This window comes from Mastacembelus armatus, chromosome 21, assembly GCF_900324485.2.
Source record: "Mastacembelus armatus chromosome 21, fMasArm1.2, whole genome shotgun sequence".
In the NCBI taxonomy this organism is placed as follows: domain Eukaryota; kingdom Metazoa; phylum Chordata; class Actinopteri; order Synbranchiformes; family Mastacembelidae; genus Mastacembelus; species Mastacembelus armatus.
This window is the reverse complement of record NC_046653.1, coordinates 47,809-73,448: the sequence shown is the minus strand read 5'-3', so window position 1 is coordinate 73,448 and position 25,640 is coordinate 47,809. Positions and strand designations below refer to the sequence as shown.

Sequence of the window (25,640 nt, the reverse complement as noted above, 5' to 3'; positions counted from 1 at the left end):
GACTCCAGTTTCCCTGCCACACTCTCCTGGGTCTCTCCCTGTGCCCGTGTTCCATGTGTCTGGATTCCATCTTCCCTGTGAGTAGGCCATGCTCCGCCAAGCCTTCTCGGTCTCCTCTCAGTTCCTGAGTCCTGTGACTCTTACCTCCTGTTTCCTTGTGAGTGACTACTCTCCTGAGTCCCCTTGGCCACTTTTCCTGGTTCCAGTGTTCTGTCACTGGATTCCAGTTTCCACATCTCCTGGTTCCTGTTTCCCTGGCTTCAGGTTCACTGTGAGTAGGTCACACTCTCCTGAGTCTCATTTCTCACTTTTCCTGTGTTCTACATCGCTGGATTCCAGCTTCTCTCATTCCTTGTCCAGTCTCCTGGTTCACATTTTCCCTCAGACTTCCCGGTTTCCGTCTCCCCTAGTTCAGCCTCTGCATTCCTTGAATCCTTTTGTAAATACTTTGGTTCTTCTGAGTTGTACCTTTTGTGTTATTAAGGTCTTTTGTGTGCAAACTTGGGTCCTCAATGAATCTGTTTAATTTATACCCAAACATGACACTAGATGGTTTATAGTCTACAGCAAAAAAATGCAGATTCAGTCGAATTATTTCTAAAGTTTTTAATTTTCTATCTAACCCACATCATTATACACAATGCATAAACTATAGGTAAGCTTTACATTTCGGCATAACGCGTTGACTTCAGATGACGTCACAACATAAAAGTCATAACTAACTGGAGAGGGAAATAGAGTGAGTGTATAGGTTATCTTCTTCTTCCTTTACTTTCGGCTGCTCCCTTCAGGGGTCACCACAGCGAATCATCCGCCTCCATTTATCCTTATCCTCTGTATCCTCCTCACCCACACCAACTATACTCATGTCCTCCTTCACTACATCCATGAACCTCCTCTTTGGTCTTCCTCTAGACCTCCTTCTTGGCAGCTCTAACCTCAGCATCCTTTTACCAATGTATTGACTGTCCCTCCTCTGAACATGTCTAAATCTCAATCTGGCTTCCCTGGTTTTTTTCTCTATAACATCTAACATGAGCTGTCCCTCTGATGTACTCATTCCTGATCCTATCCATCCTCGTCACTCCCAAAGAGAACCTCAACATCTTCAGCTCTGCTACCTCCAGCTCTGCCTCCTGTCTTTTTCTCAGTGGCACTGTCTCTAAACCATACAACATTGCTGGTCTCACCACTGTCTTGTACACCTTTGCTTTCAGTCTTGCTGACACTACTTTGTCACACATCACACCTGAATGAGCACAGGGTTAGTGACATTCAATGGTGGAATATACGTGAGGTGGGAGGAGAAGAAGAGAGGGGAAGGGAAGGGAAGGGAAGGGAAGAGAGGGGAAGGGAAGTTTAAGGTTAGGGTAGGGGAGCTTAGTGCACCAATGGTCCTCGGGCTGTCTAGGCCTATAGCAGCATAACTAAGGATGGTTCAGGGTTGCCTGAAGCCAGCCCTAACTATGCGCTTTGTCAAAGAGGAAGGTTTTAAAAGTACAGAGAGTGTCTGCCTCCTGAACCCAGGCTGGGAACTGGTTCCACAGGAGAGGAGCTTGATAGCTAAAGGCTCTGCCTCCCATTCTGCTTTTGGAAACTCTGGGAACCACAAGTAGACCTGCACTCTGAGAGCGAAGTGGTCTATTGGGATAATATGGTACTATGAGGTCTTTAAGGTATGAAGGAGCTTGATCATGAAGGGATTTGTATGTGAGAAGAAGGATTTTAAATTCTATTCTGTATTTTACAGGGAGCCAATGAAGAGAAGCTAATATAGGAGAAATATGATCTCTCTTGCTAGTTCCTGTCAGGACTCTGGCTGCGGCATTCTGGATTAACTGGAGTCTTTTTATGGAGATACTGGGACATCCAGATAGTAATAAGTTACAGTAATCTAGCCTTGAGGTAACAAATGCATGGACTAGTTTTTCTGCATCATTTTGAGAGAGGATGTTCCTAATTTTGGCAATGTTGCGCAGGTGAAAGAAGGCAGTTCTAGAGATTTGTTTTATGTGTGAGTTAAAGGACATATCCTGGTCAAAAATAGCTCCAAGGTTTTTCACAGTAATGCTGGAGGCCAGGGCTATGCCATCAAAAGTAGCTATAATTTTAGAAAAGTTATTTCTGAGGTTATTAGGCCCAAATACAGTACTCTTTGAATTTAAAAGTAGAAAGTTACTGGTCATTCAGGCCTTTATGTCACTTAGACACGCTTGAAGCCTGGTTAACTGGGTTGTGTTAACAGGTTTAAAAGATAGATATAACTGAGTGTCATTTGCATAGCAGTGGTAATTAATAGAGTGCTTCCTAATGACATAGCCTAAAAGAAGCATGTACAGGGTGAACAGAATCGGTCCTAGCACAGAGCCTTGTGGAACTCCATAACTAACTTTTGTTCGTGTGGAAGGTTCATCATGGACGTGAGCAAACTGGAATCTGTCCGATAAATAGGATTGGAACCATTTTAATGCTGTTCCTCTGATACCAGTCACATGCTCCAATCTCTGTAATAAGATGTTATGGTCAATAGTGCCGAATGCAGCAGTAAGGTCTAGGAGGACAAGTAAAACAAGTCCATTATCTGAGGCTAAGAGAAGATCGTTGGTGACTTTTAACAGTGCTGTTTCTGTACTATGATGTGCTCTAAATCCTGATTGAAAATCTTCAAATCGTTCATTCCTGTGTAAGTGGTCTGATAGCTGCTTAGCAACAGCTTTTTCTAGGATTTTAGAAATAAATGGTAGGTTGGATTTTGGTCTATAATGTGTGGTACGTAGCCTGATACTAGAAATAAATGTATTAAGTCTAATAAAGATGAGTTCATTAATGGCAGGGTGTCTTTAAGCAGTCTAGTCGGGATGGGGTCTAAGAGACACGTTGATGATTTCGATGAAGCAACTACTGATGTAAATTCAGAGAGATCTATGGGAAAGAAGCAGTCTAAATATAACTGAGGTCTTACAGATGATTCAAGAGCTACTGTAGTAGAAGATTCATTTATTGCAGGCATAGGAAGCATCTGCTGAATTTTATCTCAAATAGTTGTGATTTTATTTGTAAAGAAACTCATAAATTCATCACTGCTGAGAGCTAAGGGAACACTGGGCTCAACAGAGCTGTGACTTTTTGTCAGCCTGGCTACAGTGCTGAAAAGAAACCTGGGATAGTTCTTATTTTCCTCTATTAGTGATGAATAGTATGCAGTTCTGGATTTACACAGAGCTTTTTTATATGTTAATAGACTTTTTCCAGGCTAAAAAAATTTCCTCTAAATTTGTGGAACGCCAGCCTTCGTGATGCCTGCTTTAAGGTAGGAATATCTAAATTATACCATAATAAGGTAATCTCCTCTGATTCACTAACTTCTTTTTCAGAGGGGCACAATATCAAGTGTTTCACACAGTGAGGCTACAGCACTGTCAACAACATGATCAATTTGGTAGGGAGTGGGATTGAGGCAGCTGCCCTCCACTGTGTTGGTACTTGGCATAGATGTAAATGAAGAGGGAATCATTTTCTTAAAAGTATTAACAGTGTAGTCAGATAAACATCTGCTGTAGTGGAATTTTTGTCCAAACGCTGCATGATCCATCATCTTAAATTCAAAAGTTATCAAAGAATGAACTGACAAAATAGGATTTTGGGGAAAAACTATTAGATGTTCAATTCCGATGCCATAGGTCAGAACAAGATCAAGGGTGTGATTGAAACACTGGGTGGGTTTATTAACATTTTGAGTGAAACTAATTGAATCTAATATAGAATTAAATGCAGTGCTGAGGCTGTTATTTTCAACATCTACATGAATGTTAAAATCTCCCACTGTAATGACTTTATCTGAACTAAGCACTAAATCAGATAGGAAGTCAGGAAATTCAGTTAAAAACTCTGAGTAAGGGACAGGTGGACAGTACACAATGACAAGTAGAACTGGCTTTTGTGTTTTCCAGTTTGGATGTGAAAGACTAAGAGTGAGGCTCTCAAATGAGTCATAACTGTTCTGTGAATGAAAGTTTAATAATAGGTTTGAGTGGAAGATTGCAGCTACTCCTCCACCTCGACCTGTGCTTCAAGGAACATGATAATTTTTATGACTGAGGGGGTTGATTCATTCAGACTGACATATTCATCCTGCTGTAGCCAGGTTTCAGTAAGAAAGAGTAAGTCAATTTGGTGATCAGTTATCAAATCATTTACTAACAGAGATTTAGATCAAAGAGACCTAATATTTAATAATCCACATCTGACTGTTCTGTTTTTCTGTTCAATAAGAGGGGTGGACTTAATTTCTATGAGGTTTTTATGAATAACTCCTCTTGTGTTAACTTCTGATTTATTTGTGGTATGAGGGGTGCGACGGCTCCAAGGAAACTGCAGAGAGGCGTTTTAGACTGATTCTCTGCGTCCCGGTCCCCACTCTGGATTGTCAAGTTTTAGGTTGGCTAATAAACTCAGCCAGATTTCTAGAGATGAGAGCTGCACCATTCAAAGTGGGATGGATGCCGTCTCTCGCTACCAGACCGGGTTTTCTCCAGAAAGTGGCCCAATTGTCTATGAAGCCCACACATGCTCTGGCCCCAGGAGTACATTTGACTATGGTCGCTGGTGTCTCTAGCTTCACGTTTCTGACTATGAAATCGCCAATTATTAGAATTGGTTCATTGGAAACGTGAACAGGCAGGTGATAAGCCGTGGGGCTTCTGCTTAGGAGAACAGGCAGGAAATAGTATCACTTGAAAATCTGTGTTCACAAACATACAGATGCTTAAAGTTTTCATTCATTTAACCTCATTCAATGTACATGTGAAATTCAGGCACTAGCACACCACACTGACATGGTTTCAACATTACTTCCAGTAGTACGTTGGCTCACTAAACTCAAATTCAACTCCAATTTGGTTTTTTGTTGTTTTTTTTTCTTTTAGCTTACATAGTTTGTGCAATGCAAACATTAAGTAAAACACTCACCTGAGAAAAAGGAAACAATTTTCTCAATATCCTTTTCCCACCTGTGCTATGCTTAGTGCTTGCTTGGAAAAGGGTTTTGTGATAGAAAACCCTTTTAGCTATCTCTTAATCCTTCGTTTTTTTCTTTTTATCTTTGTGAGTACCTTGTAGTTTCGTTCTCAGCTCACTAATGTTGTGTTCACAATTCTCTTCTTCCATCACCAGTCAACACGGTAGTAATTTCCCTTCTCAGCAGCCATATGACTTCCATCTACTGGCCAAAAAATGATATGCAGGAGAAAATATACTAAAAGCAACCTCCAAATTAGATGGAAAACTAGAAATAACTTATCCTCTCTCACAGGCTAAACTTGAGTGGGTTACATAGTGCATTAATTTTTACACACACAGAACACAGCAGTGAGGTTACGACCTGAACCATCACCACTGAAGGATTCAGTCTATGTGGATAAATAGACCTAGCTAGTGCTCAGGCCATTGTTTATGGAGTAGACCACACATCGAACCACTTCTCTGTTGCTTCCTGCAGGCCAAACACATCAGCAAGATACAACAAAACCATGTGGTTCTGGATGACATGGACCCATGGACGAAGTACTGCTTTCAAGTGCAGATCAAAACAGACCGGAACCCCAACCACAACAAGCCAAGTGAAATTGTCTGTGAGAGCACCACCAATGGTTAGTATCTGAAAGTACATTTGGTACTGCCACAGGACTTGTTCGCTCATCTCTGTTACGCTTTAAGGGCTGTCAGAAGAACTTTGTATTTCTTTGCCATTCTTCTGAGCAGTAATCATTTCTGCAGTGACATTTTCTCAGTCAACTCTTCTCTCAACATGTGATATGTTGCATGAGCCAAGTGATAAGGTAGTACAGTGTTAGTGTACTAACAAGCTGATTACCATACAGCAAGCAGATGGAGTTGCTTGGAGTATCTTGGCAAATCTGTTTTCATTCATATACAGCAACTATATTACTTCTGTGAATTTTATAATGTTCGGTCATTCCTGTGTGCTAATTTTTATGGTTCTCTTTGAGACCATAATGACATCTGCATAACAAACTGTATTAAATTGAGAGCTATTTCTCACATTTAATCCACACCATCTCTTCTCTGTAAGGATTCATTTCAAACATGACTGTGAAAAGTAACAAGTTTCATTTACAATGGTATAACATTAATATAAAATAATAAACATTAATTCCAACATTCCAACAATTAATGGGGCTAATAGTGGCACATTCAAATTCTCCAAGTTACAATAAATTAAAATTAAAACAATATTGATTTCTGCTTCTGTTCTTGGTCTGACCTCCTCTGCAGATGAAGAAGTTCCCTGGGTAGGAGCCATGGTGACATTCGTGGTCATGGCAACGGCAGTGGCTTTGGTGGTGGTTGCGGTGGTGTATCGGAAAATGATATCCCACTTTCTTTGTCCCAAAGATGCACTGCCTCAGCACTTTAAAGAGGTGTGTATGTTCATACATGGGGTTATGTATGTACATGGTTGTTTATGAATGATTCACCTTTTTTCTTTCACAACACTCTTTTGTCACACATCACACCTGACACTTTCCTCCACCCATTCCAATTTGCTTGCACACATCTCTTCACTTATTTTCCACACTCTCCAATGTTCTGGACCCTAGGTAGTTAACCCTCTGGGGTCTGAGGGGGTTTTTGGGGCCTGGACAAATTTTGACATGTCCTGACATTTGTGCTTTTTTCAGTCTTTTAAACATATTAATGTCTAAAGTCTGATAACACTGTAATCAGCACAAAATTGGCTACAATAATATGTGAGCAGCAAGTTTATACAATATTTGTGTTTTTGAGAAAAAAGTGTTTATGCATGCTTAGTGAAAAACTACAATTTTTTTACTCACTGTGTCATGCTTCTAGCTAGTTTTATGTGGACCTTGACTTCGAAAACACCAACCACTGGAGTCCGAGTATGAAGACAAAAAAAGGAATGTTCATTGTGAGATTACAAGGAGTGGGAGAGTCAGTGAGTGGGTGACCAGCGGGTGTGGGTCCAGGACCGGATGAGGAGTATGGAGTGGAGGGTTCCTCTGAGGGCCGGAACGCGGTACTGCCGGGACGGTCCTCAGAGATGGTGTGCTAGATCCGATGGATGTCCGCAGAGCAACATCTGACGGGTAACGGGCCTCCCTGTGGTCGAACAGGGATCCAGGCGAGCAGCCACTCGAAACTGTAGGAAGGTAAGGACATGGGTTAGTAGAAAGAATCCTTCAATGACTGAGGTGACGCACCTGCGCTTCTCTGGCACACGGAGAGTCCAGTGCGTTCCTCTTCCTTCTCGCACAACTGGTGAGGTCTTGACCGACGTAGTCCGCAACTAACTTAAAATCCAAAACAGAGAAAGCGTCCCCCTCGTCGAGGTTCTCTCCTTCGCGGGATCCTCCCTACACCGGGGAGGTTTTCCTCTTCTAAAAAGAGTCCCAAATAGTCAATAAGCCAAACATAAATACTTGCTGCGACCAGGAAGATCCCTCTGATCCTTCTAGCAGCCACACGGGGTGAGGTTCCTTACTCCAGACAATCCAAAACGTCCCTCCAAGGCGAGGTAGCAGACAACCCGGCGGGTAGTGACGGCACGGTCTCTGCTATAAGAGCAGTAAGTCTACAAGGTCCACAGGTGAAGTGAATCAGCAATCACAAGGCACCAACACTGAGTGACATCCACTTCCCCAATGACCCTTCACAATAAAATACAGGATTCGGGAAAGTAATTTCCCGAATTTCACACACTGAAATAAGAACATAAAACACAAACAGAACATAGGTTCACAAGACTTTGGAGACCAGCATGTTGTAGGCTAAAGTGTTTACTTCAGAGTGATGTGAATGTCATCTTGTTCACACATTCACAGTAAACAATACACTGATTTAAATTTTCTAAGACACTTTTTGTCCAGAAAGGCCATATGCAAGAGGGTGTGTCTGAGGATGAATAGTCATGTGATTTACCTGAGAACACAAAAGACGCACTGAACGACCAGACAAAGACGCGCATAATGAGCCTTTCAGTCAATGTAGATGGGACGGATTAGTGCAGTACAATACAAAACAATGAGGATCCAAACGATCCTCATTTGAGTTAAAATCAGTGTTTTTACTCTGAGGACAAGCTAAACTATTTGTCTCTGTGTGGAATGTAAGGAGCGCCGCTTCACGTGCGTAACGCGCCATCATCCAAACGCGCCGAAAAAGTGAGTAAATTCTATGATGAAGTTTGATATTTTGTGTCATTTCTCGGGGGTGTGCACATATTTACCTGGTTCACCTGAGATTATTTACATGTGAACAGTGGACAGTGTACAAGGCGGGACCGCATTACCTGTAATGAGGTGAGACGGGAAAAAACAGACTTCTCCTTACGTTCATACGGATTAAATAAAAAGTGATGATTTGTTTTCGACGTGAATTGTTTCATTTAAAAGAAAACATTTCAAGCTTTCTAGCCATATAATTCTTATTTTTATGAGGCAAGCATTCGCTGAGATTCTGGTTGTTTTATTTACGCCTCTGTGAAGAGAAATGACAGAAAGAAATGAGACAGAAAAGACAGACAGCGCACCCTGTCGGCTTTCTTTATTAAAAAAAAAGCACAACGTTTTGTTGTTATTATGATGGTATACAACTAAAAGTAGACCCTTTACAGATTTGAATGATATATTTCTTTTATCTATACGATCAGAATTGATGGAGTAATTTAACCCTCTGGGGTCGACGAACGCGCCGGCGCGTTTTGACGCATCTTTTTCTGATAAGGCCAAACTTAAATTACTCCGTCAATTCTGATCGTATAGATAAAAGAAATATATCATTCAAATCTGTAAAGGGTCTTGTTGGTTCTAATCAAACATTTACACAGAGACTTTCTTTTCTTTGTTCTAGGTTGAGCTCGTGACTTTTAGGAGACGCACACTCTGTGCTGTCCCCGGCTGCAGCTCCGAGCTCGCTCAGAACACTTTAATTTATATCTGGAGGTGGTTACATGACTTCCAGGCACCGTCTCACTTTACACAATAGGGGAGAGTTGAAACATAGGTTAACTTCAAAGTTCATACAGAGTTCACATCCATACATTTACATGTCTTGGTGATTTGCACAGAAAATCTGGGTTTCCTCAACTATGACATGCCTGGTTACACCCTTTACATAAATCTGTCTGCAAAATGACAATTCTCATAACACAGTTAGCAATTTACAATGCCCTTATTCTAACATTTCCCTCCTGTTTGTCATTTTCACCATAGTATCAGAGTTTTCCATCTTCCTTTTGGGATTTTCTGGAAACTCGTCATTATGACTAAACAAGATTTGGAGAAGCAAGGCTCTGTGAGGGGTTGGGCGAAAACCTTCTGTAAAGGAAAAATTCCCAACCGGCCCCCAGGCTCCTGGGCGACCACCTCTGGTCCTCTATCAGAGCACAAACAGTTCACACATAATCAGTATTTACACAACCTGTAGCATGTCTGCAAGAGGATACTTGGTAGGTCCTGATCCGTAGTTTTTGTAGCTGTATGCCAAATTGGAAACCCCTTTGTTGGGAGCAAGTGGTATTTACAGTCTTGTAAATATTTACAGTCTGTGCTTGCATAACAGACAATACTTAGTGTCCCTAGACACAAAATCAGCCGATGGAGAGCCATAGCTGGGAGTAAGGATCAGATGGTCTCTTCAGCAGCCAAGGGTTTTGATACCGGCTGACTTCCACCTTACTCGGCTCCTAGTGGCTGTAGTATCTTGCAGTGGCTCTGATGAATCCACGTAGGTCTCTCCTGAATCTTCACTGGAGTGGGAGTGGTCAGGATCACTGTATAGGGCCCCTCCCACTTGGGAGTGGACCAGGTCTTCCTCTTGATGACCTTTATCAGGACTTGGTCACCAGGTTTGACTCTCTGCACCTGTGGAGACAAAACATCTCTTGGCAGATTATTTGCACTCATGACTTCTCTAGTTTGCAACATCTTGCTCATCCATTCAGCTAGAGTAGTTTCTCCTTGAGGTTTTTCACACACATTTTCACAAATGGGAAGTGTAAAAGATCTTCCATAAAGGATTTCAAACGGGGTCAGGCCTCTGTCTGTTGGCGTGACCCTCATATACATTTTCACCAGGGGGAGACATTCCACCCATGTCCTTCCCGTTTGCTCCATAGTTTTCCTCAGTCTCATCTTTATAGTGCCATTAGTTCTTTCTACCAGGCCTGCACTTTGGGGATGGTATGAACAGTGGTTCTTCAACTCAAAACCCACAGATATTTAGACATCTGCGTAACTACTTCATTTACAAAATGTGGACCATTATCACTGTAGACTCGCTGTGGGATCCCATGATCTGGGATTATACTTTTGCATAGCGCTTTGGCTACTGTCAGTGCATCAGCACTTTTGCTAGGCACAATCTCAACCCACTTAGAGTATGCATCTATCAAAACAAGACAATACTTGTATGTCTGACATTGTGACAACTCTATGAAATCCATGTGAATAACTTGGAATGGATAGTCCGGATTGGGGAATCTCCCTCTCTTTGGTCTGAGATTTCCCTGTGGGTTATGCTTACAGCAAGTCAAACAGGATTTACAAAAATTTTTTGAGTAGTTATTGAAACCTGGTGCGTGAAAATACTTTTCCACTGCATATACCATCCCTCCTGTTGACACATGGCAAGGCCCATGCGTCAAAATAGCTGCCGTATGATAGAGACTTCTAGGCAGACAAAATTTGTCTTTAATCTTAAAAAGGTCTTGCTCAATTATGGCACCTTCTTTGAGCCAAAGTTGCTGTTCAGCCGGTGGAGCTCTTTTCTGCATATCTGCAAGTACTTCATGATCTATAGGCTGTTTCACGTCTTCCATGAGGTACAGGTTACATTTCCCAAACTGTCCCTGCGCCGCTGCTTTTGCTATAGCATCCGCTCTATTGTTTCCTTTGGATATTGGATTTAATTTCCTCGTATGTGCGGCACATATACAGACAGCGAGTCGTTTTGGTAACATGACAGCTTGTAATAACTCTTTTAAGAGTGGGGCATGTCTAACTGACTGTCCTCCAGCTGTCTTCATTCCTCTGCGAGCCCATTGTATTTCCTGCTTCATGGCCATCGGTATTTCATAAATCAAGTCTAACAGCAGTTGTGTTACTTGAGCATAATCTGGAATCCACTGTCGACAGTAGTTACACAGCCCTAAGAATTGCATCATCTGTTGCTTAGTGATAGGCTTACAGGCTTGTTGAATAGCTGCTTTCCTGGATTCAGTCAGGGCTCTGCCTTCTGGTGTAAATTTATGACCCATGAATACAACTTCAGAGGTAGCCCACTGTAGCTTTTTTGGAGATGCTTTGTTACCTGTTCTTTCTAAATGTTTGAACAGTGCTATCGCCGTGTCTTTGTTGTGCTGCTGAGTGTCTGATGTAATTAAAATATCATCTACATAGGTCAAAATTTGGCTATGTGTAGGCACATGGAATGTAGATAAGCAATTTTCCAATTCTGATGCAAATATAGTGGGGCTATCAACATAACCCTGTGGCAACCTGGTGTAGGTAAGTTTCTTTCCCTCAAAGGTGAACCCAAACCATCCCTGTGAGTCTGGATGTATTGGGATAGAGAAAAAAGCATTACTGAGATCCACAACCGTGAACCACTTCATCTCAGGTTTTATATGGTTCAACAAAGTGTGAGGATCTGGGACACACGGGGCCCTACTTTCAACTGCTTTATTTACTTCCCTTAAGTCTTGAATCATCCTCCAACTCCTCCCATCAGCTTTTTTCACTGGGAATATAGGGGTGTTACACTGAGCCTCTGGTGCTCTCACCAGGATCCCTGCATCAAGCATCTCTTGTACTACAGGCCTGATTCCCTGAAGCGCGTCTGGTTTAAGGGGATACTGCTTTATCCTAGGTCTATAGTCAGATTTAGGTTTAATAATAACTTCTGGAGCTGTGGTCATTAAGCCTACATCAGTTTTGCTTCGAGACCAGAAACTGTCAGGCACCTCAGCCAAACACGGATCTAACTCCTACAGAAGTAACACTCATTCTCGGTCATCCTCCCCCATGTGAGCACGGGGAGTGGCCGTTACAACCCAATTTAAGTTTTTGTAAAAACAGCTTCCCACACTATTACTAAACCAGCCTCCTTCTTCTTCATGCCAATCACAAATACTCTCAGCTTTATTCAAAAACTGCTTTAACTCCTCCCAGTGCATGTCATTCGTCTTAGACACTGACAAATGAGGATTAGGTGACCATCCCATCAAGAGGCGCTTAGCTTCTGGAGGAAGACTAACAGAGCAGACTGCCTTTCCTTTCCTATCAGTATAAAGGGTCTTAAGCGTCAGTCTCTGTGGCCCTAACTTCTCAAACTTCCGTACATAATCAAAATCTGGACCTGGAGTGTGTTTATAATAGAGAGTGACATGCATCTGCTCTGGGGAGAGGCTTTCTGAGTGTGGTGGTTGAGGATCAGGCAGCAGGCGCAGGAGCTGCTCTCCTGTGCGTCCAGGGTCAGGCATGGGCAGATCTAGGGACCACCAGTAATGTGGTGCCCCTTGTTTCAACACTACATAAGAGGGGATCTCCTCCCCCGGGCCTATGGCTGCCATCCCGTTTGTAGTAGGTACTAGAGATATTTTTAATTTGCTCAACAAATCTCTGCCCAATAAATTCACAGGACAGTTAGGACACAAAACTGCCATTACCTTTTCCCGAAAGCCAGATGCCTCATCCTCAATCACAAAACTTTGGGAGAAACTGCAAGGGGTGACCTGTCCATTTGCTGATTTTACAAAAATATTCTTATCACCTTTTGTCACTCCAGGAATTTTATCCTTCAAAACTGTTCTGTCTGCTCCTGTGTCACACAAAAACTTTATTTTCACTCCATTAATTTTTAGCATTCTAATGGGCAGTACCTTATTCCCTTCTGCACTATAATAAGTGTCTACAATTTCTTCAAGGTCCAGCATTTCATCTACAGTGGGGCCTAGTCATGCTTGGGGGTTAAAGGATCCTGGTCTCCTATACTCTTCTGATCGTCTACCTTCATCTCTCCCTGAGCTCTGGTTCTGCTTATCACAATCACGGGCAAAGTGTCCTGGTCTACCACAATTATAGCATACATCATCCTTCCATTTCCTATTTCCAGAACCTCTTCCTGAGCTCCCTCTCCCTCTGCCTCTTCCTCTGAATCCTCTCCTGCTGTACTGTGAAGGACCTCCTCCTCCCCTGTCACTCATGACATTCAGTAGTGCAAACACTGCAGCTTTTGATTGTTGTTCTGATTTATGTTTCTGTAAGTCTTGGGCATGCTGTGCGTAATTCATTATTCGAGTCACTCCATCTGTGGGTGTACTAATATTTAGCTTTCGGATGTGGTGGGTGATGGACGGAAGAAACCCACTCAGCAAGGCCTGTTTCAGTTGTTGCTGATAGGGGGAAGCAACAGTGTCAGAGGGATCCAAACCACTGTTTGTCTTAAACACTTCCTCTAGCCGTCCTCTATAGTCCTGCACATCCTCACCTTCTTTCTGTTTACATTGGGCAATAGCTTGGTAATCAGGAGGTTTAACAAATGCATTTTTTTTACTCTGTCTGTCAGTAATGCAACTTGGTTGTCTAAGACTGGGTCTCCGGGGGCCAAAACCTCCCCCGCCGGAGTCCGCCCTGTATATCCTCCCCTCACTCCTCCATATCTGTGTCCTAAAGCTTTCCTGCACACTGAGTCAATCTCCTGCCCGTCCAAATTGTAAGTTTGTCTAAGTTGTTGCAGATTTTCAATCCATTGACGAACATTAGCGAAGGGGTCCCCTAGCCCTTTTACTGCATCCTCTAGCTCCTTACAAGACCACGGTCTCCTTACCAGGAGAAGGGGCCTGTTATCATTCCCTACTCCAAAATGAGGGTTAGGCACCTCTATGGCTGGAAAGATGCTGGCTGGGTCGATCAATGGTGGCCAGGGCGGCGGATCAGGACGGGGCCCCATCCTTGACCCATCGCCCTGGAGGTCCCTAAACGGGCTTAATTTTGACATGGCCTCTGCCAGTCCTTGGACCTCATCAATTAAAGGACCATACAGATTTCCTGATCTAGTGTGGCTAGGACTGATTAGAGCAGGTCCAGCCGTAGGAGGCGGGGTCGCAGCTGTCCTCGCTGCCCCCATCACAGGTGCGGCAGCCGCAGCAGCCGCTTCTTCTTGTTGAATTAATGCTTGTGGGTGCCCTACAAAATCAGCTGGGTCCTCTTGGAGGGCTGCTATGAGGGACTTTTTATCTCTTCTCTTCTGCCTTCTCTTTTCAGCTTGCTCTTGCCATTTTACTGCCTCAATGAGCTGAAGTTTAAATTTATCAATTTTCCTAGGTTCTACTATGGCCATTTCTGCTTTTAACTGAGTTACCAATTTATCGTATGCGCAGGTTTCCCATTTTCCAGGAAACTCATACTTTTTCTCCCATTCTCCTAAATATCTCGCTGATCCAGGAGAATAAGTGTTCATAAATTTAGGATCCCCCATTAATTGGGGTTTACTGTTCCCCTTTCCCATAGTTGCAACTTTGGCACAAGCAAACGATCAGTCACAACAGCGCGGGGATCGTCCACTGTATCAGGCTTCTACAGGTACTAATTACCTGCAGATACAGCCGTCCACCACACTCAACTTTTCAATTTTTACTTGTGCCCAACAAAATACACAGTTTTAAAAGGTAGTGACACTGCTCTATTCAGCCGACAATAGTCCGTCAACTACCATCAATCACACGTTCTCATTCACTCACACGTGTTTCAGTATCCCTGATACTTTCTTTTCGTCCCTGACGAATAGCGCTTTTACTTTTCAAGTGTCCCTGACACTACTATGTCCCTGACATAGGTTTCGTCCTTGACGAACTTACAGCTGCTTTCTAGTGTCCCTGACACTGCTATATCCCTGACATAGGTTTCGTCCCTGACGAACTTACAGCTGCTTTCTAGTGTCCCTGACACTGCTATGTCCCAGACATAGAAGTCAACGCAGCTCACCTATTTCTGCAGATACGTCTCTTGTCCGGCTTCCGTCAAGCAGCAGAAGTGAAGAGGATCTTTTCAGGCGAGTAGACACCGACCTCCCGTCGAATTCACGAGGGTGGATTTTCCTCGATCCCCTATGGGACCGACTGTGCACAGTTTTCCAGCGTCCTCGTCCTCCTCTTCACCGTTGATGCTGTATTGGAAACCGGGCGGAAACACCAATAAATGTTGGTTCTAATCAAACATTTACACAGAGACTTTCTTTTCTTTGTTCTAGGTTGAGCTCGTGACTTTTAGGAGACGCACACTCTGTGCTGTCCCCGGCTGCAGCTCCGAGCTCGCTCAGAACACTTTAATTTATATCTGGAGGTGGTTACATGACTTCCAGGCACCGTCTCACTTTACACAATAGGGGAGAGTTGAAACATAGGTTAACTTCAAAGTTCATACAGAGTTCACATCCATACATTTACATGTCTTGGTGATTTGCACAGAAAATCTGGGTTTCCTCAACTATGACATGCCTGGTTACACCCTTTACATAAATCTGTCTGCAAAATGACAATTCTCATAACACAGTTAGCAATTTACAATGCCCTTATTCTAACAGGTCTACTTTTAGTTGTATACCATCATAATAACAACAAAACGTTGTGCTTTTTTTTAAATAAAGAAAGCCGACAGGGTGCGCTCTCTGACTTTTCTGTCTCATTTCTTTCTGTCATTTCTCTTCACAGACGCGTAAATAAAACAACCAGAATCTCAGCGAATACTTGCCTCATAAAAATAAGAATTATATGGCTAGAAAGCTTGAAATGTTTTCTTTTAAATGAAACAATTCACGTCGAAAACAAATCATCACTTTTTATTTAATCCGTATGAACGTAAGGAGAAGTCCGTTTTTTCCCGGCTCACCTCATTACAGGTAATGCGGTCCCGCCTTGTACACTGTTCACTGTTCACATGTAAATAATCTCAGGTGAACCAGGTAAATATGTGCACACCCCCGAGAAATGACACAAAATATCAAACTTCATCATAGAATTTACTCACTTTTTCGGCGCGTTTGGATGATGGCGCGTTACGCACGTGAAGCGGCGCTCCTTACATTCCACACAGAGACAAATAGTTTAGCTTGTCCTCAGAGTAAAAACACTGATTTTAACTCAAATGAGGATCGTTTGGCTCCTCATTGTTTTGTATTGTACTGCACTAATCCGTCCCATCTACACTGACTGAAAGGCTCATTATGCGCGTCTTTGTCTGGTCGTTCAGTGCGTCTTTTGTGTTCTCAGGTAAATCACATGACTATTCATCCTCAGACACACCCTCTTGCATATGGCCTTTCTGGACAAAAAGTGTCTTAGAAAATTCAAATTGTATTGTTTACTGTGAATGTGTGAACAAGATGACATTCACAGCACTCTGAAGTAAACACTTTAGCCTACAACATGCAGGTCTCCAAAGTCTTGTGAACCAATGTTCTGTTTGTGTTTTATGGTCTTATTTCAGTGAGTAAAAAATTGTAGTTTTTCACTAGCCATGCATAAACCCTTTTTTTCTCAAAAACACAATAATGTATAAACTTGCTGCTCACATATTATTGTAGCCAATTGTGCTGATTACAGTGTTATTAGACTTTAGACATTAATATGTTTAAAAAACACTGAAAAAAGCACAAATGTCAGGACATGTCAAAATTTGTCCAGGCCCCAAAAACCCCCTCAGACCCCAGAGGGTTAAGTTTGTTTCGGCGTTGGAAAGGAGAGGAATGAAGGTTAGCCACAGTAAAACAGAGTACATGTGTGTAAATGAGAGGTACTCAAGTAGAACAGTGAGGTTTCAGGGAGGTGGAGGATTTTAATGGGGATTTTAACCATGTCAGTATTTCGGGAACTCTGACCAACTTCAAACAGTATGTGGACTATGCAACATGAGAAAATAAGATTCTTGATCTCTTTTATGTCAATGTGAAGGAGGCATACAGCTCTTCAGTCCTCTCCCCACTTGGTGGATCAGACAACAACTTAATATATCTAGTACCAACATACAAGCCTGTAGTAAGACAACAGTCTGCTACTAAGAGGTATGTGAAGGTTTGGTCAAAGGATGCTGAGGAGGCCCTACAGGAGTGCTTCAGGGTTACAAACTGGGACCTTTTCATGGATGCTCATGGTGAGGACATCGAAGGCATCGAAGCAAAGCAGCTCTATACAGACAGAGTAGAGCACAAGTTGAGACAGAATAATATCAAACAGGTGTGGAATGGGATGAAAATAATGACTGGCTCTAAGAAGTCACACACTGCTGTGGAAGGAGACTCAAAGTTTGCTAATGAACTTAACCTGTTCTTTAATAGATTTGTCACCACCTCTGCTTCTTACTCTGACCCAGTGTCCTTTACACACCATCCCTCCACCAACTTAGCTGATGCCTTGGGGTCTCTTCACATCCCTCCACCCAACATCTCTGCCAATGCTGCCTCCCAATTGCCCACTGTTGCCATCTCCTCTATCAGCAGCCATAAAACATTGGAAGTATACCTCACCTCCAATACCTCCTCCCCTGCCCTCACCATCTGACTTCTCATCAACACAATGCATAGGCCCAGCCTTTGCCACAGAACAGGTGAGGAAGGAACTAGCTAAACTAAAGACCAACAGAGCAAAAGGACCAGATGAGATCAGTCCCAGAGTACTTAAGGTGTGTGCTGGACAGCTTGCACAGGGTTTTCAGCAACTCTTCAATCTCTGTCTAAGGCTCAAAAAGTTATGGAAAACATCCTGTATTGTCCCATTACCAAAAAGCGTCCGTCCCAGTACCCTTAGTGACTTCAGACCAGTAGCGCTAACATCACATGTCATGAAAGTGTTTGAGAGACTGGTCCTGCAACACCTGAGGTCTCAAGTGTCTGAATTTCTGGACCCCATGCAGTTTGCATATCAGGAACACATCGGAGTGGAAGATGCCATCATCTTCTTAGAGCATACGCCCATCTGGAGAGGCAGGGCAACACTGTGAGAGTCATCACTTTTTAAGTGATTTCAACACTATTCAGCCCCACCTGTAAGTGAATCACTTCCTATTGCAAGCGTGTCGTGCTGTGTGTACTGTATAGTTTGTCTACAGATTAGCAACAGACTAGCTATAGTCTAACACACCTAAAAACTAAATAAACTCTAAACAATTCATTAACCGCTAGACATTCCGGTACTAGTCAAGTACCTTTCAATTTTGACCGGTATTTATTGCTATTCCCAGACCTGGTGTTCGTTAGCCTATCAATTAGCTTAGCTAGCTAGTAACATGGCTTCTCCCTCTCTCTCTCTTTCCTGCTCAGTGTGCCACATGTTTAGTTATTCCTCTGCCTCCTTTAGTGATAATGATACTTGTAATAAGTGCAAAGTTCTGGTAGCTTTGGAGACGAGGATCACTGATTTGGAAGAACGGCTCTGCACCTTCGAACAAAAGCCAGCTAGCCTAGCCCCCCAGTGGTGTGGAGCCACCGAGCTCAGGCTCAGGCTCTGTTAGCGGTCCAAGGGCAGCTCCAGAGCAGCCCGGAGAATTAGCCTGAGTGACGGTCCGACAAAAACATACTCCTAAGCAGAACCCACGGCTCATCACCTGCCTGTTCATGTTGCTAATAGATTTTCCCCGCTCAGCAGCACACCCACTGAGAAACCGACTCTGATAATTGCTGATTCCATAGTCAGAAATGTGAAGCTAGAGACACCAGCAATGGGGCTGGGGCTAGAGCGGGTGACATCGAGTCAAATCTGAAGCTGCTGACTAAGGCTATTCGTAAATATGGAAAAATTGTATTCACGTCAGCAGCAATGACACCCCATTACACCAATCGGAGGTCACTAAAATTAATGTTTAGTCGGTGTGTAACTTTGCCAAATTAATGTCGGACTCCAGAATTTTAACTGGACCCCTCCCCAATGTGACCAGCGACGACATGTTTAGCCGCATATCTAGGCTGTCTAGGTGGTGTCCAGAAAACGATGTGGGCTTCATAGACAATTTTGCCACTTTCTGGGGAAAATCCAGTCTGGTAGCGAGGGACGGAATCCATCCCACTTTGAATGGTGCAGCTCTCATCTCTAGAAATTTGGCCAAGTTTATTAGCCAGCCTAAAGTTTGACAATCCAGAGTGGGGACCGGGACGCAGAGACTCAGTCTAAAACGCCTCCCTGCAATTTCATTAGAGCTGTCACCCCCCTCAAACCACATAGAGATTGTGTCTTCCCCTCAAACATATAAATCAAATCAGATGTTAACAGAAGAGGAGTTATTCATAAAAACCTAATAAAAATGAAGACCACTCCTCTTATTGAACAGAAAAACAGAACAGTCAGATGCGGATTATTAAATATTAGGTCTCTTTCATCTAAATCTCTGTTAGTAAATGATTTGATAACTGATCACCAAATTGACTTACTCTGTCTCACTGAAACCTGGCTACAGCAGGATGAAAATGAACGAATGAATCAACCCCCCTCAGTCATAAAAATTGTCATGTTCCTCGAAGCACAGGTCGAGGTGGAGGAGTAGCTGCAATCTTCCACTCAAATTTATTAAACTTTCATCCTCAGAACAGATATGACTCATTTGAGAGCCTCACTCTTAGTCTTTCACATCCAAACTGGAAAACACAAAAACCAGTTCTACTTGTCATTGTGTACCGTCCACCTTACTCAGAGTGTTGAGTGTTGAATTTCCAGATTTCATATCTGATTTAGTGCTTAGTTCAGATAAAGTCATTATAGTGGGAGATTTTAACATTAATGTAGATGCTGAAAATAATGGTCTCAGCACTGCATTTAATTCAATATTAGATTCAATTGGTTTCACTCAAAATGTTAATAAACCCACCCATTGTTTCAATCACACCCTTGATCTTGTTCTGACCTATGGCATCAAAATTGAACATCTAATAGTTTTTCCCCAAAATCCTATTTTGTGAGTTCATTCTTTAATATCTTTTGAATTTAAGATGATGGATCATGCAGTATTGTACATATTGTTAACAGTGTTGTAGCCTCACTGCGTGAAACGCTTGATACTGTGGCCCCTCTGAAAAAGAAGTTAGTGAATCAGAGGAGATTAGCCCCATGGTATAATTTACATATTTGTACCTTAAAGCAGGCATCACGAAGACTTGGAAAGGAAATTTTTCTAGCCTGGAAAAGCAGTCTATTAACATATAAAAAAGCTCTCCGTAGAGCCAGAACTGCATACTATTCATCACTAATATAAAAAATAAAAAATATATAAAATAAAAACAATCTCAGGTTTCTTTTCAGCACTGTAGCCAGGCTGACAAGAGTCAAATCACAGCTCTGTTGAGCCCAGTGTTTCCTAGTTCTCAGCAGTGATGACTTTGAGTTTCTTTACAGAGAAAATCACAACTATTAGAAATAAAATTCATCAAGTGCTTCGTATAGCTCCCATAAATGAATCTTCTACTACAGTAGCTCTTGAATCATCTGTAAGACCTCAGTTATGTTTAGACTGCTTCTCTCCCATAGATCTCTCTGAATTTACATCAGTAAATCTAAATCTTAGTCATCTAAATCATTGTGTCTCTCTCTTTTTTTTTTAAGTACTATTTTTTTGGGCAGTTTTTGCCTTTATTTTTGACAGGACAGTGTAGAGAGACAGGAAGCTAGGGTAGAGAGGAGGGGAGGACATGCAGGTATACATGACGACCGGCTCAGGAGTCGAACCGGCATCTGGATGGGCACGCTACCACTACGCCCCCAGCGGCCCCCCCAATCATCGTGTCTCTTAGACCCCATCCCGACTAGACTGCTTAAAGACACTCTGGCATTAATCTTTATTCGACTTAGTGAATTTATCTCTAGTATCAGGCTACATACCACAGGCCTTTAAGACTGCAGTAATCAAACCCTTACTCAAAAAGCCTAGTCGTGATCCAGGAGTCTTGGCTAATTATAGACCAATACCCAACCTGCCATTTATTTCTAAAATGCTAGAAAAAGCTGTTGCTAAGCAGCTATCAGACCACTTACACAGGAATGAACGAGTTGAAGATTTTCAATCAAGATTTAGAGCACATCATAGTACAGAAACAGCACTGTTAAAAGTCACCAACGATCTTCTCTTAGCCTCAGATAATGGACTTGTTTCTATACTTGTCCTCCTAGACCTTAGTGCTGCATTCGGCACTATTGACCATAACATCTTATTACAGAGATTGGAGCATGTGACTGGTATCAGAGAAACGGCATTAAAATGGTTCCAATCCTATTTATCGGACAGATTCCTGTTTGTTCATGTCTATGATGAACCTTCCACATGCCCACCTGCTAAGTGCAAAGATGCAGGATGTGGAAGTTGCCGCAGACATGGTGGAGTGGATTAAAGACTACCTCACTGGGCGGCCACAGTTTGTTCGCTTAGATGGCTGCATATCTGATGTGGTGATGAACCGGTGAACCGATGAACCATTCCTGTTTACACTCGACACCTCATACTTTCGCTACATCTCAGGAACCTGTCACCCACCGAGGTTCTCTGATGACTCTTCAATCATTGGATGCATCAATAATGATAACAATGAGGAATACAGACACTTGATAAAAAGCTTTGTTGATTGGTGTAACAACATCAAGAAAACCAGAGAACTGGTGGTGGACTTTAGAAGTAGCAGGAAGACCCCAGTCCCTGTCTCCATCCTTGGAAACAAAGTAGAGATTGTGGACTCCTATAAATACCTTGGAGTCCACATTAACAACAAACTGGACTGGTCAAACAATACAGGTGCACTCTTCAAGAAAGGACAGAGCAGACTGTTCTTCCTCAGGAGACTGTTCCTTTGGTGTGTGCAACACGCCACTGAAGATGTTCTATCAGTCTGTAGTAGCGAGTGCACTGTTATTTGCAGTTGTGTGCTGGGGAGGTAGCGTCAAGGCTGGTAAGGCCAATAGACTAAACAAACTGATCAGGAAGGCAAAATCTGTTGTTGGACTGGAACTGGACAGTTTGGAGGCTATGGCAGAAAGGAGGATGGTGAACACACACACACAAACCCCCAAAAATAAATAATTACTTTGTTGCTTTTCTACATAAAAGATAATTACTTTATTAATTACTATTAATTCATATAATGTAAATAATATCAAATTTAATAACTTTAAATTAAAATAACTGCTGTAACAATTGACTTTCCACTTGGGGGTTAATAAAGTACTTTTTCTTCTTCATCTTCCTCACCACCAGTCATCCTACACACCACCATCCTATGCTGTCTGGCTACACTCTCCACAACCACTACTTTGCAGTCACTGATCTCTTTCATGTTGAAACGTCTGCACAAGATGTAATGTACTCCATTCTTATATGTCACCCTATGCTCCTCCCTTTTCTGGAAAAATGTGTCCTACACTCCTGCCCTTCCTCTTCTCTCTTTGCCTACGAACACGCCTTCCTCCTCTCCTTCTTCGACCAATAGTAGTACAATTTCCACTGGCACCCTGTAGGTAAATAGCACCAGTGAAGGTCGTTAACCGGGGCCGTGACTGATCCGGTATGGAAGTCATATTTGTGATTCGCATGTTTGATTGGCTTAAATTTTACGTTGGATGCCCTTCCTGACACAGCCCCTCTGCATTTACCCGGGGACCAGCACATGAGGACACTGGATTGTGCCCCCTTGTGGTTGCATTTGTGTTGTTAATTCGACACAAACATGAATTAACAAATTTGCCTCCTTCCTGCCCCTAGTACCTTCTGGCGCCCCCAACCTCATCCATGTACCTGGCCATGCTGAACTCCCACCCACCAGATGAGATCTACCACTCGGTCAGTATCATTGCAGAAAAGGACTGTGGTGGAAGGGTGCCCTCTGGAGGGAGTGTAATCTCTGCTACATTTTCCTTCCCACTCTGTTATGCTGACAGTATACTGAAATGATTTTTTGTCTCAGTGTATTTTACTCCCTCCACCCCCCTACCTCTCTCACTTTGTGTACTTTTCTGTATTTCACTCATTTTTTCTCTCAATCATTGTCATCTTATTTGTGTAATGGTAAAATAAGATCACAGTTGAACAGTTGATTTTGGCAGCAGTGGCAAGTGGCATTGACCAGTCAACCACTGCGGGAATACAGGAATGGTCAGTGATTGAGATTTACTCTGACCTGTGATATATATAAAAGCCAGACATGAAATCCAGTTGCTGCAGTGCTGTTATTTAGAATTTAGATTCTCTGCCCGAGCCCGAGCCTGGACTTGACCCGACAGGTCGGGCCGATATTTCCTGCCACTATCCTCAGGCCGGGCCGTGATCAAGCATTTGTGTTTTGTTTTTTTTATCATTACTTAATTAGTCTAATTGGGTGAGGAGCTATGCCATAATTAGAAATATTATACGAATATTCTGAAGAAACAATAAACAACTCAGAATTGTAGTTGAGAACATCTATTACAACGGCCCACGTATTAAAAAATTGTCGGGTTTAAATCGGGCTCGGGCTCATAATGCAGTTAATGTGTTGGACCGGGCCCTGCCCGGACACAAGGTGCACGGGTAGGGTCGGGTTTCATTTTTTGGGACCAATCTAAGCTCTACTGTCATTTACAGTGAAAGCAGAGTTTAGTGATTACAAAAGATGTGAAATAGTCATAAGCAGTCCTTATAACCAATTTACTTTCAATTTTGTATTTACATGAAAGACAAATGAAAATGATAAACTAGTTGTACACTAGTTGTATTGAGAAACAGGAGTAGCTTCCTGTTTCTCAATTTACTGCGTACAACTAGTTTATCAATTTCATTTGTAGACTATTGTCTACAAGTATACATAACCCCAATCTGTCCAGTCTGTCAGTTTGTTTAATCTGTGTTCCAGTCAACTTACCAGCCTTATCATAGTTACGTTTGTCTTGTGTATGGCTACTGCTGTGTTTTCTGGGACTCTGATTCTGCCTATTGTTTGGATACCTCTACTTGGGTGGACTGACATCTAGTTTTAGAATTTACTGCCTGTTTGCGAATGTTTTCTGCCAATACTTGTTGGACACTGATGCCTTGTAAATTAAGATTTTTACTAAAACGTCAAGTCTGTCTGACTGCATTTGGATCTGTCTGTCTGCACTGTAACAAAGGCAACTAGATGTAGATGTCTCTATGTAACTGTGTGGGAATTGTTAATAAAGACAAAAAATCCCTTTAGCCTTATCCTTTAAGTATCAATCCTTCACATCATAGCAACAATTTATAGTAGAGCTTGATATACACACTAACTGTAAACTGCACATGTAATTGCCACAGGCAAGTATGTCACATATCTTCCAAAGCACTGAGTGGCATGTGCAATCTAGACATAACATATCTTTAAAACTCTGAAGTAGCTCTGTTCTGGTTGGTTTACATTGTTTTGAGAAGTTTTGCGGAATAAATGCTAAATAAGATTGTAACCCTTTGAACACAATTGGAGATATAATAACTGAAAGAGGAATGATAGAGGAATGAAAGAGGAATGGTATCCACGTCACCACAAGTGAGGTATCTATAGCACCATTCATGAATGAAACAAGATTCAAGGTTCAAGCCAAACTTGCTGCAAATATCTGGCCAACCACTCTGAAATTGAACATAGTATGACAGTGTCCTCTGAAGTATCCTGACTGATAAGATAAACTGAATAGAATAGGCTCTGCACATGGCTAGAAATGCATAGAGCATTAATTGTGCAAAGATATATATAATTTTCATATAAAGTTCTGTGCAAACATTTAGGCACTTCAGATGTTTTGATTTTTATCTATCATGATACCATAGGGAATCACCTGTTTTGAAAACACCTCAACCTAAATTTTAATTTAATCCCTTTTAATTCCAAAAATGTTTGAACGTATCATGTGTAGCATACATATGATAATATACTTTCTTTAATACGTTAATAAATTTAGAATTTCAATAGAATATGACTATCTACTGATACTAATACATGTTGGCATGCTAAGAACAAGCCATGTCAACTTTATTTATATAGCACTTTATAATATAGTAGCCATTGACACAAGTGCCGAACAGTTTAAAAATAATATAATAATGCCTAAAATAAATATAAAATAAATTAATAAAAGTATAAAAGGAACAATATAAAAAGTGAATTTAGAAAACCCATAAAATCAAATAAAAATGATAATAAAACTAATAAAATGATAAAATCAACATCTTATACTATGTTTAGTGTTTTAAAAAAGTACACATAAAAACTATAAAAGCAAATAAAAAATGATAAAAGCTAATAAAATAATCAACATCGCATACTGTGTTAAAGCCAAGGAGAGAAAGTGGGCCTTAAGCTTTAAAGATTGACAGTGAAGAGGTCTGTCTGGTGTGTAAAGGCAGTACGTTCCACAGCCTTGTGCCTGCAACAGCAATTGCCCGATACCCCCTGAGCTTCCACAGAGTCCTCGGCATGTCCAGGATCAGCTGGCCTGAGCGAAAGGGAGGGAGTGTGGACATGAAGGAGCCCAGAGAGGTAGGGCGGGGCAAGGCCATTTAAAGATTTAAAAACAAATAAAAACATTTTAAAATAGACTCTAAAATGTTCAGAATAAGTAGGTGAAGAAACTATTTCAGTCACTC

At 42.0% G+C, this 25,640-nt stretch overlaps 1 protein-coding gene across 1 annotated transcript in view; it reads left to right on the top strand.

Annotated features, from left to right (window-relative positions):
* The window catches only part of LOC113124075 (interleukin-10 receptor subunit beta-like), a 30,568-nt gene extending 6,347 nt beyond the window's left edge, over positions 1–24,221 (top strand). The window contains exons 5-7 of the mRNA XM_026296545.1: positions 5,498–5,648; positions 6,295–6,440; positions 22,767–24,221. Coding sequence (XP_026152330.1) covers positions 5,498–5,648; positions 6,295–6,440; positions 22,767–22,955 — 486 coding nt within the window. The 3' untranslated portion in view covers positions 22,956–24,221. The remainder of the gene's footprint in view (positions 1–5,497; positions 5,649–6,294; positions 6,441–22,766) is intronic.
* Positions 24,222–25,640: the final 1,419 nt, after the last annotated feature.